The 11,049-nt window shown below is 47.9% G+C and overlaps 2 protein-coding genes across 2 annotated transcripts; both read left to right on the forward strand.

Annotated features, from left to right (window-relative positions):
- Positions 1 to 253: 253 nt before the first annotated feature.
- LOC130606669 (keratin-associated protein 10-6-like) lies at positions 254 to 1,702 on the forward strand. Its single transcript, XM_057423179.1, has one exon. It carries the CDS (start codon positions 254 to 256, stop codon positions 1,700 to 1,702), a length of 1,449 nt encoding a protein of 482 aa, XP_057279162.1.
- Positions 1,703 to 6,440: 4,738 nt separating this feature from the next.
- LOC130606765 (uncharacterized) lies at positions 6,441 to 8,371 on the forward strand. Its single transcript, XM_057423286.1, has 2 exons — positions 6,441 to 7,194; positions 7,308 to 8,371. The coding sequence occupies exon 2, from the start codon at positions 7,329 to 7,331 to the stop codon at positions 8,295 to 8,297; it is 969 nt and encodes a 322-aa protein (XP_057279269.1). The 5' UTR covers positions 6,441 to 7,194; positions 7,308 to 7,328; the 3' UTR covers positions 8,298 to 8,371.
- Positions 8,372 to 11,049: the final 2,678 nt, after the last annotated feature.

The following is an 11,049-nucleotide window of genomic DNA, read 5'->3' on the forward strand; positions in this document are numbered from 1 at the left end:
GAGATATTTGGCGCTATATGTCTCTGAATTTCCCCACTGTTTGACTTGATGTTATGTTTCAGAGTTAAAAATGATGGGTTGGGTCTTCAGCTGCTGCTGCTGTGGTTTTGAGACCGTGGCATAGGTGGGACGTGTCTCCAGCACCCTGTGAAACAAGCCAGTCCTGAAGCACGGGCAGCAGCAGGACAGCAAGAAACAGCCTCTCTGAAGGCTTTCTCACGTGCCGTTCCCATCCTGCCAAAGCCTCACCAAGATGTCGTGCTACCTACACCAGTGCCTCCCTCCAGTCTACCAGAACTCCATCCCCATCAAGTACTCACCAGTATATACTGCCAGACATCTGCCAGTGCCTACCTGGCACTCGACACTATGCACACCACAATATGTGACCCCCTGCATCCCCCGGCAGCGGATCATGTCCTCCAGCTTCTCCCACCAGCAGAGTGTGACCAAGTGTGTGCCACGGCTGCAGTATCAGACCAAGTGTGTGCCACAGCAGCAGTGTGTGACCCAACGCATCCAAGAGCAGCCACGTATAACTCGGTGTGTGACAACCTGCGTGCCACAGCAGCAGTGTGCAACTGAGGGCATGCTGCAGCAGCCTAGAGTGGCCAAGTGTGTGCCACAGCAGCAGTGTGCAACCGAGGCTGTGCCACAACAGTGTGCAACCAAGTGTGTGACCGCCTATGCCCCGCAGCAGCAGTGTGAGACCAGATGTGTGACCACATGTATGCCACAGCAGCCGTACCTGACCAAGGCCATCCCGCAGCAGCAGTGTGCAACCAAGTGCATCCCACAGCAGTGTGTGACAACATACACCCCGCAGCAGCCATGTGCAACCAGGTGTGTGACCACGTGTGTCCCACAGCAGCGTGCAACCAAATGGGTATCGCACCGCTTTGTGACCTCTTCTGCCCCACAGCAGTGTGCAACCACGTACGTCCCACAGCAGCGTGCAACCAGGTGTGTGACCAAGTGTGTCCCACAGCGGTGTGACAGTGATGGTGCTACCATTTGTATCCCACAGCAGTGTGCGACCAAGTGTGTGCAACAACAGCAGTGTGACACTAAGTGTGTGCCACAGCAGCAGTGTGCCACCAAGTGTGTGCCACAGCAGCAGTGTGCCACCAAGTGTGTGAGACAGCAGCAGTGTGCCACCAAGTGCGTGCCACAGCAGCAGTGTGCCACCAAGTGCGTGCCACAGCAGCAACGTGCCACCCAGTGTGTGCCACAGCAGCAGTGTGCCACCAAGTGCGTGCCACAGCAGCAGTGTGCCACCAAGTGTGTGAGACAGCAGCAGTGTGCCACCCAGTGCGTGCCACAGCAGCAGTGTGCCACCCAGTGTGTGCCGCAGCAGCAGTGTGCCACCAAGTGTGTGAGACAGCAGCAGTGTGCCACCCAGTGTGTGCCACAGCAGCAGTGTGCCACCAAGTGCGTGCCGCAGCAGCAGTGTGCCACCAAGTGCGTGCCGCAGCAGCAGTGTGCCACCAAGTGTGTGCCGCAGCAGCAGTGTGCCACCAAGTGTGTGCCGCAGCAGCAGTGTGCCACGCAGTGTGTGCCGCAGCAGCAGTGTGCCACCAAGTGTGTGCCGCAGCAGCAGTGTGCCACGCAGTGTGTCCCACAGCAGCAGTGTCAGTCAGGTGGAGTGAAAATTTCAAGCCACGCTAAAAAGTACTGCTCTGCCTCCAAATGGCCCTGGTAAAAAGGAGAAGGGAAAGGAAGGCCCACAGGAAAAGAGCTAGGTACAACTTCTGGGATTGGCGGGGGTTATTGATCTCCTTGTACCACCTGCCAACTGGTTGCTGTTGCTTAAATCTGCTTTATCTCTGTTTTCAAGTGCTTCCCCTGTAGCTCAGCTCTAGTTTGGGCCATAGGGTGTGATATTATATCCATGGCTGCACTCCAGGTACCTAGGCTTGTACCTTTATCTGCTGCAAGGCATAGTTTAGCGGGATGCTATTAAATTCTCACACAATTAAAATGAATAATGATTTAAATATATATATACATGTATAAAGAAATAGAAATGTCTAAGGACTCCAGATCATGACAGCACCAAAAGGACTGGTGATGTGGTCAGTGAAGGAGTGGGCTGTGCCCAACTCTGCGTTTAGTCCTTAGGAGACAATGTTCAGATTGACTTGGGTTCCACGAGGCTGCAAGTTCTCCAAAACAGAGAACTATAAAAAAGCTATCTGTTTTCACACCCAGATTTGGAAGCCAAAAGTAAATTTGCTAAGCAAACGGTGTATGAATCTTCCTCCAACGGCCTTCATTTCAGAAGGTGGCCAGAAATGCCTGCTGCTTTAAAACACTGACTCTGCGCTGACTTCAGCAGAGTCCCCAGACAAGGCAGGATTCCTGGTTTGGTGAAGCTGATGCTTGCTGAAATTTTATATATGAAAGTTTTTCTTCACTTGGTTGCTTTCATGAATACTGAAAACACAACTTGAAAAAAAATGAAAGTCTTTGAAATAATACTGAAAGTTGTAGCACGACTGTTTTAGAAATGTTTGAGCTGTAAAAGCAATTAACCATATTCTTTATGCTGCTCAAAGGTGTGTACTCTACACATTGAAAACAAAACCCATATATATATTGAAAACAAAACACATATATATATGTATACTCATACATATATATATACTTAAATAAAGTTGTCTGACCTGAGATTAAGTATCTTGTCTTTTTCCTGTCTCACGGTTCTTCTTTATTAAATACAGTGAATCCAGTCTAAAAACCAGAAAAATCCTGTAATATGCCCTATCATTAGGAGAACGAGTAGTAACTCATGCTAAGTAGATCATGTGTATTTGGAGGCTGAAAACAAGTGTTGCAAGACAAAGAGAAGGGTGTGACCACGCTGCCCCGCATCCTGCCCTGCTCCACCCTTGCTCGGTGACCTTGGGGTGTCACTGCAGGCTGCCCTCTGAAGGCAAGGAAGTGTCCAAGACCTGAGCATCTCGCAATGTCAAGGGGGCACCTGGCTGCTTCCCCAGGGAGCTCAGTGGGTCATGGGGAACCAAACCCTTTTCATGCCTTCTCCTGAATATTCAGTGGTGATGCTTTGGACCAGAGAGGCTGCACTCAAGAGCAGCAGTGACCATGGCCTTCCTTCCACCCTGAAGAGCCAGGGATGCTCTCACAATCCAACACTTTCTGTCCCCTTTAAAACCAAGAAATAAACAATGGGGTGGCCTTCTGAGGAGTTCTCACATCATTGTGTCTTTTCCACAGGTGCCAGAGCCCAGGGGATCCTTAGGAAAATCTTCCTGGTGGTGATGGGTAGCCAGGTGGTGCAGAGCCTTACCTCACAGGGTGCACGGGGTTTGTTTTGAAGATGGTTGTGATGGAGTCTGGCCCTGACCCCGGCTATGACTCACTCTGCACCACCAAGTGACCACAGTGCAATGTGCCTCAGTTTCCCCTGTCCTTAACTGGGAATAATAATACCCCCCTCAACAATGCCCCATGTGGCACTATGCGTCTCTCTGAGATGAAAGGACTTTACAGATGATAATTAAGAATATTTGGATGACAGAGCACGATGTTATCATCGGGTTAGTATTCTGCTACCTATATTGGAAACACTAAACTGAATATTAGCATTACTTGAAGGCTACTTGATCTGGAGCTTGCCCAGGAGTTGGATTTATAGACCTTGTAAAAACTGTATTAATCTGCTTACCTGTTCTCCGACGCCAGCTTGATTCCCAAAATCTTAGGTCAGATCATTTAACATTAAAAAAGGGCATTATAGCTCCAGGGAGTGAAACACAGTAAAAGTTGTTGGCATCAACTGGGGAAACACACACTTTGTATTTTTTTCTGTATGATAGTGAGTGAGATTTTTTTGTTGTTGTTGGAAAATCAGAAATTTAAATAACAAACCTACCTTCAGGCTTCTGAATTTTCTAATGAAAATAGAAATAGAAATTTACTAAGTGGTTCATAAGATGGAGATCAATATTTTGCTTCAAATCATAGAATCATTTAGATTAGAAAAGACCCTTAAGTCCATTGAGCTAAATCATAAATACAATACAGCCAAGTCCACCAGGTTCCTAAATATGTCTTTAAAATACCTCTAGAGTTGACAGCCCAGCAGCATTCCCAGTGCTTCACATTGGTGAAAAATTTTCCACCTACTCCATTAAAAGTTAACTTATTTCACTTTTTTTTTTTTATTTCAATGCATGGGACCTCACTTGAATTCCCAGCATGCTGGAACCCAAGTCATAGGTGTCAGATTAAAGGAAAAAAAAATAAAGGAAAATAAAGCCCAGGACCTTGGCTTATGCCTATATGACTACGTAAGAATGTATTCCCTATTGGCACTTCTGCTCATGCCACTGTTAATTTTCCTTTGGGTTCATTTGTGGTGTAAACAGGGAACAAAGGGAGGGATGACTGGTGCAGAGACTGTGCAGCAAAGCAGGAAATAGGATTTGTATTTTCAGGACATGAGCTGGGTTTGATTCAGCCGCCTTTCCCCGGGCTCCTGCTTGTCCTTTCTCCTCTTTGTTGTGCCGGAAAAGCGTCATCTCTTTCAGCAGGTCATTCACTTCGTAGCAAGTCTTTTTTAGTAGCCATCTTGCCTTAGCCCAAGGCTTTCTCACTCCAAATCATCCGTCTCTTCCCTGGGCTCCCTGTGTAAGTGAAGGAAGTCTGCATGCCACAGTAATTATGGTCTTGGCAAAAAGTTGCCAAGAGTCCTTCCTGGATGGTGTTTTCAAAGGCACCAAATGGATTAGGCACGGAAATGAGAAGTCCCTTTGGTGGTCTCAACTACAATCTTTTTCTGGGTGGAAAGGTATATTTTAGCTGGCCTGGGTTTGCGATGGGCATGCTGGGATGCTTTGGCACTGTGCATGGGAATTCAGAGCACGAAGGCCATGAGCACAGGGTGCCCTCAGCTTCCCAGATGCTTCGCTGGTTCAGTATATTGGATCATGAGGTTCCAGCTCATGGAGCTCACAGATGTTCCGATGGTACCTGGTGGTGACAGCAACCTCACAGAGCAAGGACAGCCATTCCCGCCGGCATGAAGCTGCACGTGGCTCGTCCAGGACTGGCAGGCAATTAGAGCATCACCCAGCCAAACCGCCTCACTCCCCTAGGGCACTTATTCACTGTATAAAAGCTCTGCCATCGCGGGGCTCTCCTAGGCACTTCTCTCCAGTTGATCTCACTGATGAAGTGGGTAAGTCTGGCTTTTAATGGAGCTCCTGAAATGCTGTTTTATTCCTGGGTGGCCGGAGCAGGCAGAGGTTCTGCGTATGTACTCGTGGAGAAGCATCCTCTGGGGGATGCTGCCTTCAGCACCAGCATGCACAGCTCTAACTACTGCAGCATCTCCTCTGTGCTAAAGTGAAGAATATTGGGAAAGCACTTCCCAATGGACTGTGAAGTCAGGAGTGGGATCTGTGGGCTTCTCTACGCTTTCTGTTAGTTCTAGTCCAAAGGAGGCTATTGACTACATAAAGAGCTCGATGCTGACAGTAGATATGAGCAACTCCTCTAAAGGAAGTGACATGGAGAAATTTGCTGCTGTTTTATGGAACTTACTTAAGCAAAGCAACTTTTAAGATAATAATAAGAAGCTGACCAACTTCAGTGCCAATGTGAAGGTCAACTGTGAGACTCTAGCTAAGCCTGATCATGTTTAAATTTCCATCTAGGATAACAGTGATACAAATGAGTCTGAGATGCAAACAACCCCTTGGAAGCAAATATTCCCCCCTATTTTAGAAGCTTTTTATCTTAACGAGCATCACTTTAGCATTTAGTAGTAATTGCTATCATTGTTTTTCATCTGGCTGTTTTTATTAGTTGATGATTATAATTGTAGTGATAAGTTTTTCCTAATGATTGGAACACACAGCATTGCTATTGTTAATAGTCACCCAGTGACAGGCTTTTGGAAGATAAAACGCCTTACTGTAGTTACAGACAGAACTCGAGGTGTTAGAAACTGCAGTTTCTTTACAACTGTTTAATTATACGCCTTAATCTCCAATGTTGAAATGAAATAAGGAAAACATTTTCAAACAGAGTACCTTTCATGTGTCAGTGGTTGAAGTACTTATTGTGCTCAAAATATGCCTGTTAAAACCACAGAAAACTCCCTGAAACTGGTGTTTTCCAGGGTGGAGAATTAAGTGGGATGGTTTATGCTGCAACTCCCAGGGTCAAGAGAAAGTGAGGCATTTCTCAGTGGTTTCAGGAGGGAAGTGTGGGCCTTTAGATAGTGCCACCTGATCCCTTCCCTGGGAAGGGGGTGTCATCTAGATTCCCCTTTCTGCTGCTCTAACTGGGGCTGCCTGGATGAGGTTTCACTCTCAGAGTTGCTATGCCAGGCATTGTGACAGTGGATCTTTAGCTTACCATAACAAAACCAGGACATTATGACTTGGTATGACTGTAGTGCAGCGCTGGAGGCTGCTTTAAATGGGTGTAATTCGCTCAGCTCAGTGACACTTGAACAGTTAACAACAGCTGAGACCTTGCCTTCACAGCTTCTCCTTTCTTGCTGTCATTTCACCAAACACTTAGACACAATCCTGTTGTATTTGCTCTTTTCTTCTCTTGAAGATGCCTACACAAACTATTTTGTATGAATCTGGGACTGCAAGGCTTGAGAGGTAGCAAAGCTGATGCTATGGTAGCATGCTCAGAGCATAAATGCTCTGCACACTGTCAGCCCAGCAGACCCCTGTGGGATTGTGACTCAATAGGCAAGTTGTACGTGCTGAGCTGATGAGCTCCTTGCTGCCACAAACCTATCCTTACCCTCAGCTAGTTAATTTAGCCTCAGCTTGGGTTTGCCTGTGTGAACTGCAGCCACACCTGAGTATTACAGCATGGACACACCTTTAATTTTGGCTTGCCTTTCATCTCTGGTACTTGGGAGTTGCAGGACATAAACCTGAATAGTTGTCCCAGTGGGGACACGGAAGGTTTCCAGGAAGTAAGGCAGAGGGTCGAAATGGTGCTTGTCCTTGTGAAATGCTTTGATGGACACTTAGCTGGTCTTCGAAAGTTGGCATGAAAACTTTCCAGTTTGCTTGGCTCCAATCCTGGTTGTTTCTGGGCTATTAAGAGAAGGGTGTGAAGGAACAAGCTGAGAAGAGACTCCACTCACCTGGGTAATCCCAGCCTGGTTTTGAGTCACAAAGAGCCTCTGACCCTCAGGTGAGCCAGGGTGTGAGTTTGCATGTTGAGGTGCCTGTCAGAAACTAGGTCCTACATCACAGAAATCAACCAATGCCTATGTGAACTGTCTGTCTTTTTCCTGCTTCTTTCAGGCCTAAGTGCTTTGTGTGACCATGCACTACTATGGGGAGCGGTACAAACATCTGTACCTGCCAGGATCGGGCTACTTCACTGAAAGCATCCAGCAGTGCACACCCCAGAAAGATGTATGCAGCACCACGTGCCACCCAGTCAGTGTGATCAAGAGCCCGATGCCAAGATGGCAAAGCTACACTCAGCCTTTCACTTACGTGTGCCCACAGCCAAGTGTGACCCAGACGCCTCTGCTGTCTTGTCCACCCTATGTACAGCAGTGTGTCCTGCTGTACCCCGAGCCTTGTGAGACCACTCGCCTTCTGCCCTGCAGGAAGCCCAGCGTGCGGCTGAGCACAACACCGTGTTTCCAGCCCTGTGAGACCATCCACCCTGAGAAAAAGCGCGTGGCCAAGAGCCTTCCACCATGCGCACCCAGGTGCCCGGAGCCGCGCAAACTCAGGTTCCCACCATGTGGGATCAAGTACGCATCCTCGTGTAAGAATGAATGCCGGTCGCAGAAGATATCCAAGTGCTCATCACAGCGATACGGCACGGAGCTCCGGTCCCTGCAGGGAATGACCAGTGGGTATTCCCCACCGCTGCGTGGAGTCACCGAGTGCCCCCCGCAGCAGTGTGTAACAGAGTCTTTCATGCAAGAGTGCGTGAAAGGGTTCCCCCAACAGAAGTGCATGAAGGGTTACCCAACACAGGAGTGCGTCACCACCTACTCCTCCCAGCAGCAAGTAACCAAGTCCGTGCCGCAGCCAAACGTGCCCAAATGCTCCCCTGGAGAGGGAATAAAGGAGTGCTCCTCACAGCAACAAACAGGCAAATGCTTGCTGCTGCAGGAGGGAACCAAGCACAAGAGCTCATCCACGCATCACCTAAGCAAGTCCAAGTGCCTCTACCCACGGACCACCCACCACTCAACGCGCCATCACTCAGGGGGTGTGAAACGTTCAGGCCACTCCAAGAAAAGTCGTTGTGGTCCAAAATGTCTGTGGTAAAGGAGATAAAGAAATAGGTTTGAAAAACAGAGAGCAGTGTAGCTGAGGTCTAAAGTATTTTATTTTACTTCCCCTGCTCCTATTCTTAAACCCCAGAGAAGCTTCAGCCTTATTGTACCCCCCATTGTAACTATGTTAAAATCATAGAGCACACTGCCTTTTGATTTGGCCACACTTCGGTAATTCTGCAACAGAAAAGATGTTAGTGAGAAATTAAGTAACTCTGGGCGATAGCTCAGGCTTTGAACTGATTCAAATCGATACAACTCTGTTACAGTGTTCATACCCCAAGAGGTTTTTACTGTTACTGGGTCAAACTACGTTCCCTGGTTGTACCTGTCCTATTAAACTCAGGTTTCATCTGGATTCCCACTCTCTGCCTGGTTTATTTCCTTTATTTTTATTAGAAACTGTTTCTAACACCTACTACTGGGGAGCAAAAAAAAACGCCAAACCCACCCTATTCCCTGCTGTTATACCACTTCTTTGTGTAAAATAATGGCAGTAATCATGCTTTTAGGGCAAGATTTACCATCTGTGGCAACAGATCTTGGTGCTGAAAAGTTACCCAGAGACATAGCAGAAGCAGCAGCCCATGTTGGCACTTAAGAGAAGGCTTGGCTAAAGCAATGAGACTACTTAGGAGCCCCAGACTGGAGTTCACTGTCTCTCCAGGCTTACCTCTGTCACATCAGTGTTGTAGGGAAGCACACACCATTTCCATGCAAGTCATGCAGGAGGACTTTCAGCCCTGCACCCTGGGACCGGGGCAAGTTTCCCAGGTGTCCCTTGCTCTGAAGTTTTGTCCCTGGACAAATCACTGCTGAGCAGATTACCAAATGGGTTGTGGGGGATAGTCCCTAGCATAGGAGGATGAGGGGATAAGACACAGAAGGTCTCTTTTGATGCTATGACCTGTCTGTGTCAAAAGATGCAGTGGGTGGGTGATTGGCATCAAGAGTCTGTGGTTACAAAACTGCAACCAGAGGGAAAACAAACTCAATTTCATCTATTCCTTGACAACAATATTTTCATAGACAGAAGGAAACAGTTATCATGCTTGATCAATATTTTGATTTCCTAATACATATATTTATATAAGTAACAAAGTCCCAATGCACACATCTCTGCACACCTGCCCCATATCGCACTCTCTCCCAGGAGGTGCTCCTGTGGAAGCAGCAGCTCTCTGCCACCACCTAAAGGTGCAGTGGGAGACCTGGTATCTCCTCCCATCACTGCTTCACTGCCTTGCTCTGCTCAGCCGGTTCCCTGAGCATATCCCAACAGAAAAACCACCTCCTTCTCTCCTTGGTTTCCTCTGCAGCAGCTCAAACAGACCAAGCAGGATTTCTGTAGACTCCTTTTACTAATAAAGTGATAAATTTGCCTGTATAAATAGAGACTGGTGTTACCAGTCCTCCAGGATTAGGAGTCTTGGTCCCCATGGGGAGAGAGAATTCATTGTAACTTCTCATAAATCACTGACACTGGGGAATAAAATGGAAAAAAAGAGAAGAAAAGCCTGATCCAGCAGCTCCCTCCTGACTACCCCACATGGGATCAACCCCTTTCTTATATCAGGTGTATTAAGAGGTTCACAATTAAGGCATGAAAGTGGCACAGACCAGACCCAGGAGAAGCTCTCCCACCTGCATTTATCCCATTTGGAAGGCTTAAAAGGCACTGTTGACCTCGGTCTTACTTGGGTGCACACTCCCCTTCAGTTAGCATGGAGTAGATGACCTTGACCAGCAGAAAAGGGTTTCCTTTTAAAAATCTGAGCTTCTGTTGCTGTGGTTTTGCTCCTGAGGAAGGGGTTGCTCAAACATAATAGAAAACCCTGATATCTCAAAGCCACCAGAATGCCATCCAGAGGCACCCCGACATGCTTGTGAGGTGGGCTGATGCCAAGCTCATGAACTTTAACCATGACAAGTACAAGGTTCTATACCTGGATCACAGCAATCCCAGGCACAGCTACAGGGTGGGCAAAGAAGAGATTCAGAGCAGCCCTGCGGAGAAGGACTTGGGGGTGCTGGTCGATGAGAAAATGAACATGAGCCGGCTTCAGTGTGAGCTCGCAGTCCAGAAACCAACCGTATCCTGGGCTGCATCAAAAGGAGCGTGACCAGCAGGTCGAAGGAGGTGATCCTGCCCCTGTGCTCTGCTCTCGTGAGACCTCACCTGGAGCATTGTGTGCAGTTCTGGTGTCCTCAGCATAAAGAGGACATGGAACTGTTGGAACAAGTCCAGAGGAGGCCACGAGGATGAGCAGGGGCTGGAGCACCTCCTGTATGGAGACAGGCTGAGGAAGTTGGGGCTGTTCAGCCTGGAGAAGAGAAGGCTGCGTGGAGACCTCATAGCAGCTTCCAGTATCTGAAGGGGGCCTAAAGGGATGTTGGGGAGGGACTCTTCATTAGCGACTGTAGTGATAGGACAAGGGGTAATGGATTAAAACATAAACAGGGGAAGTTTAGATTGGATCTAAGGAGGAAATTCTTTCCTGTTAAGGTGCTGAGGCACTGGAATGGGTTGTCCAGTGAGGTTGTGAATGCTCCATCCCTGGCGGTGTTCAAGGCCAGGCTGGATGAAGCCTTGGGTGAGATGGTTTAGTGTGAGGTGTCCCTGCCCATGGCAGGGGGGTTGGAACTGGATGATCTTAAGCTCCTTTCCAACCCTAACTATTCTATGATTCTATGAAATGGTGCTTGAACTTCTACTGGTTCTCTGCGTAAGGATAGTTTTACGC

Source organism: Pezoporus wallicus, unplaced genomic scaffold (assembly GCF_028554395.1).
Source record: "Pezoporus wallicus isolate ANWC-B61680 ecotype Strahan unplaced genomic scaffold, APGP_CSIRO_Pwel_v1 scaffold_8441, whole genome shotgun sequence".
Taxonomy (NCBI): domain Eukaryota; kingdom Metazoa; phylum Chordata; class Aves; order Psittaciformes; family Psittacidae; genus Pezoporus; species Pezoporus wallicus.

What these genes read in the sequence shown, in the direction of transcription:
- LOC130606669 (XM_057423179.1), top strand. Translation starts at nt 254, where the DNA reads ATGTCGTGCTACCTACACCAGTGCCTCCCTCCAGTCTACCAGAACTCC.
- LOC130606765 (XM_057423286.1), top strand. Translation starts at nt 7,329, where the DNA reads ATGCACTACTATGGGGAGCGGTACAAACATCTGTACCTGCCAGGATCG.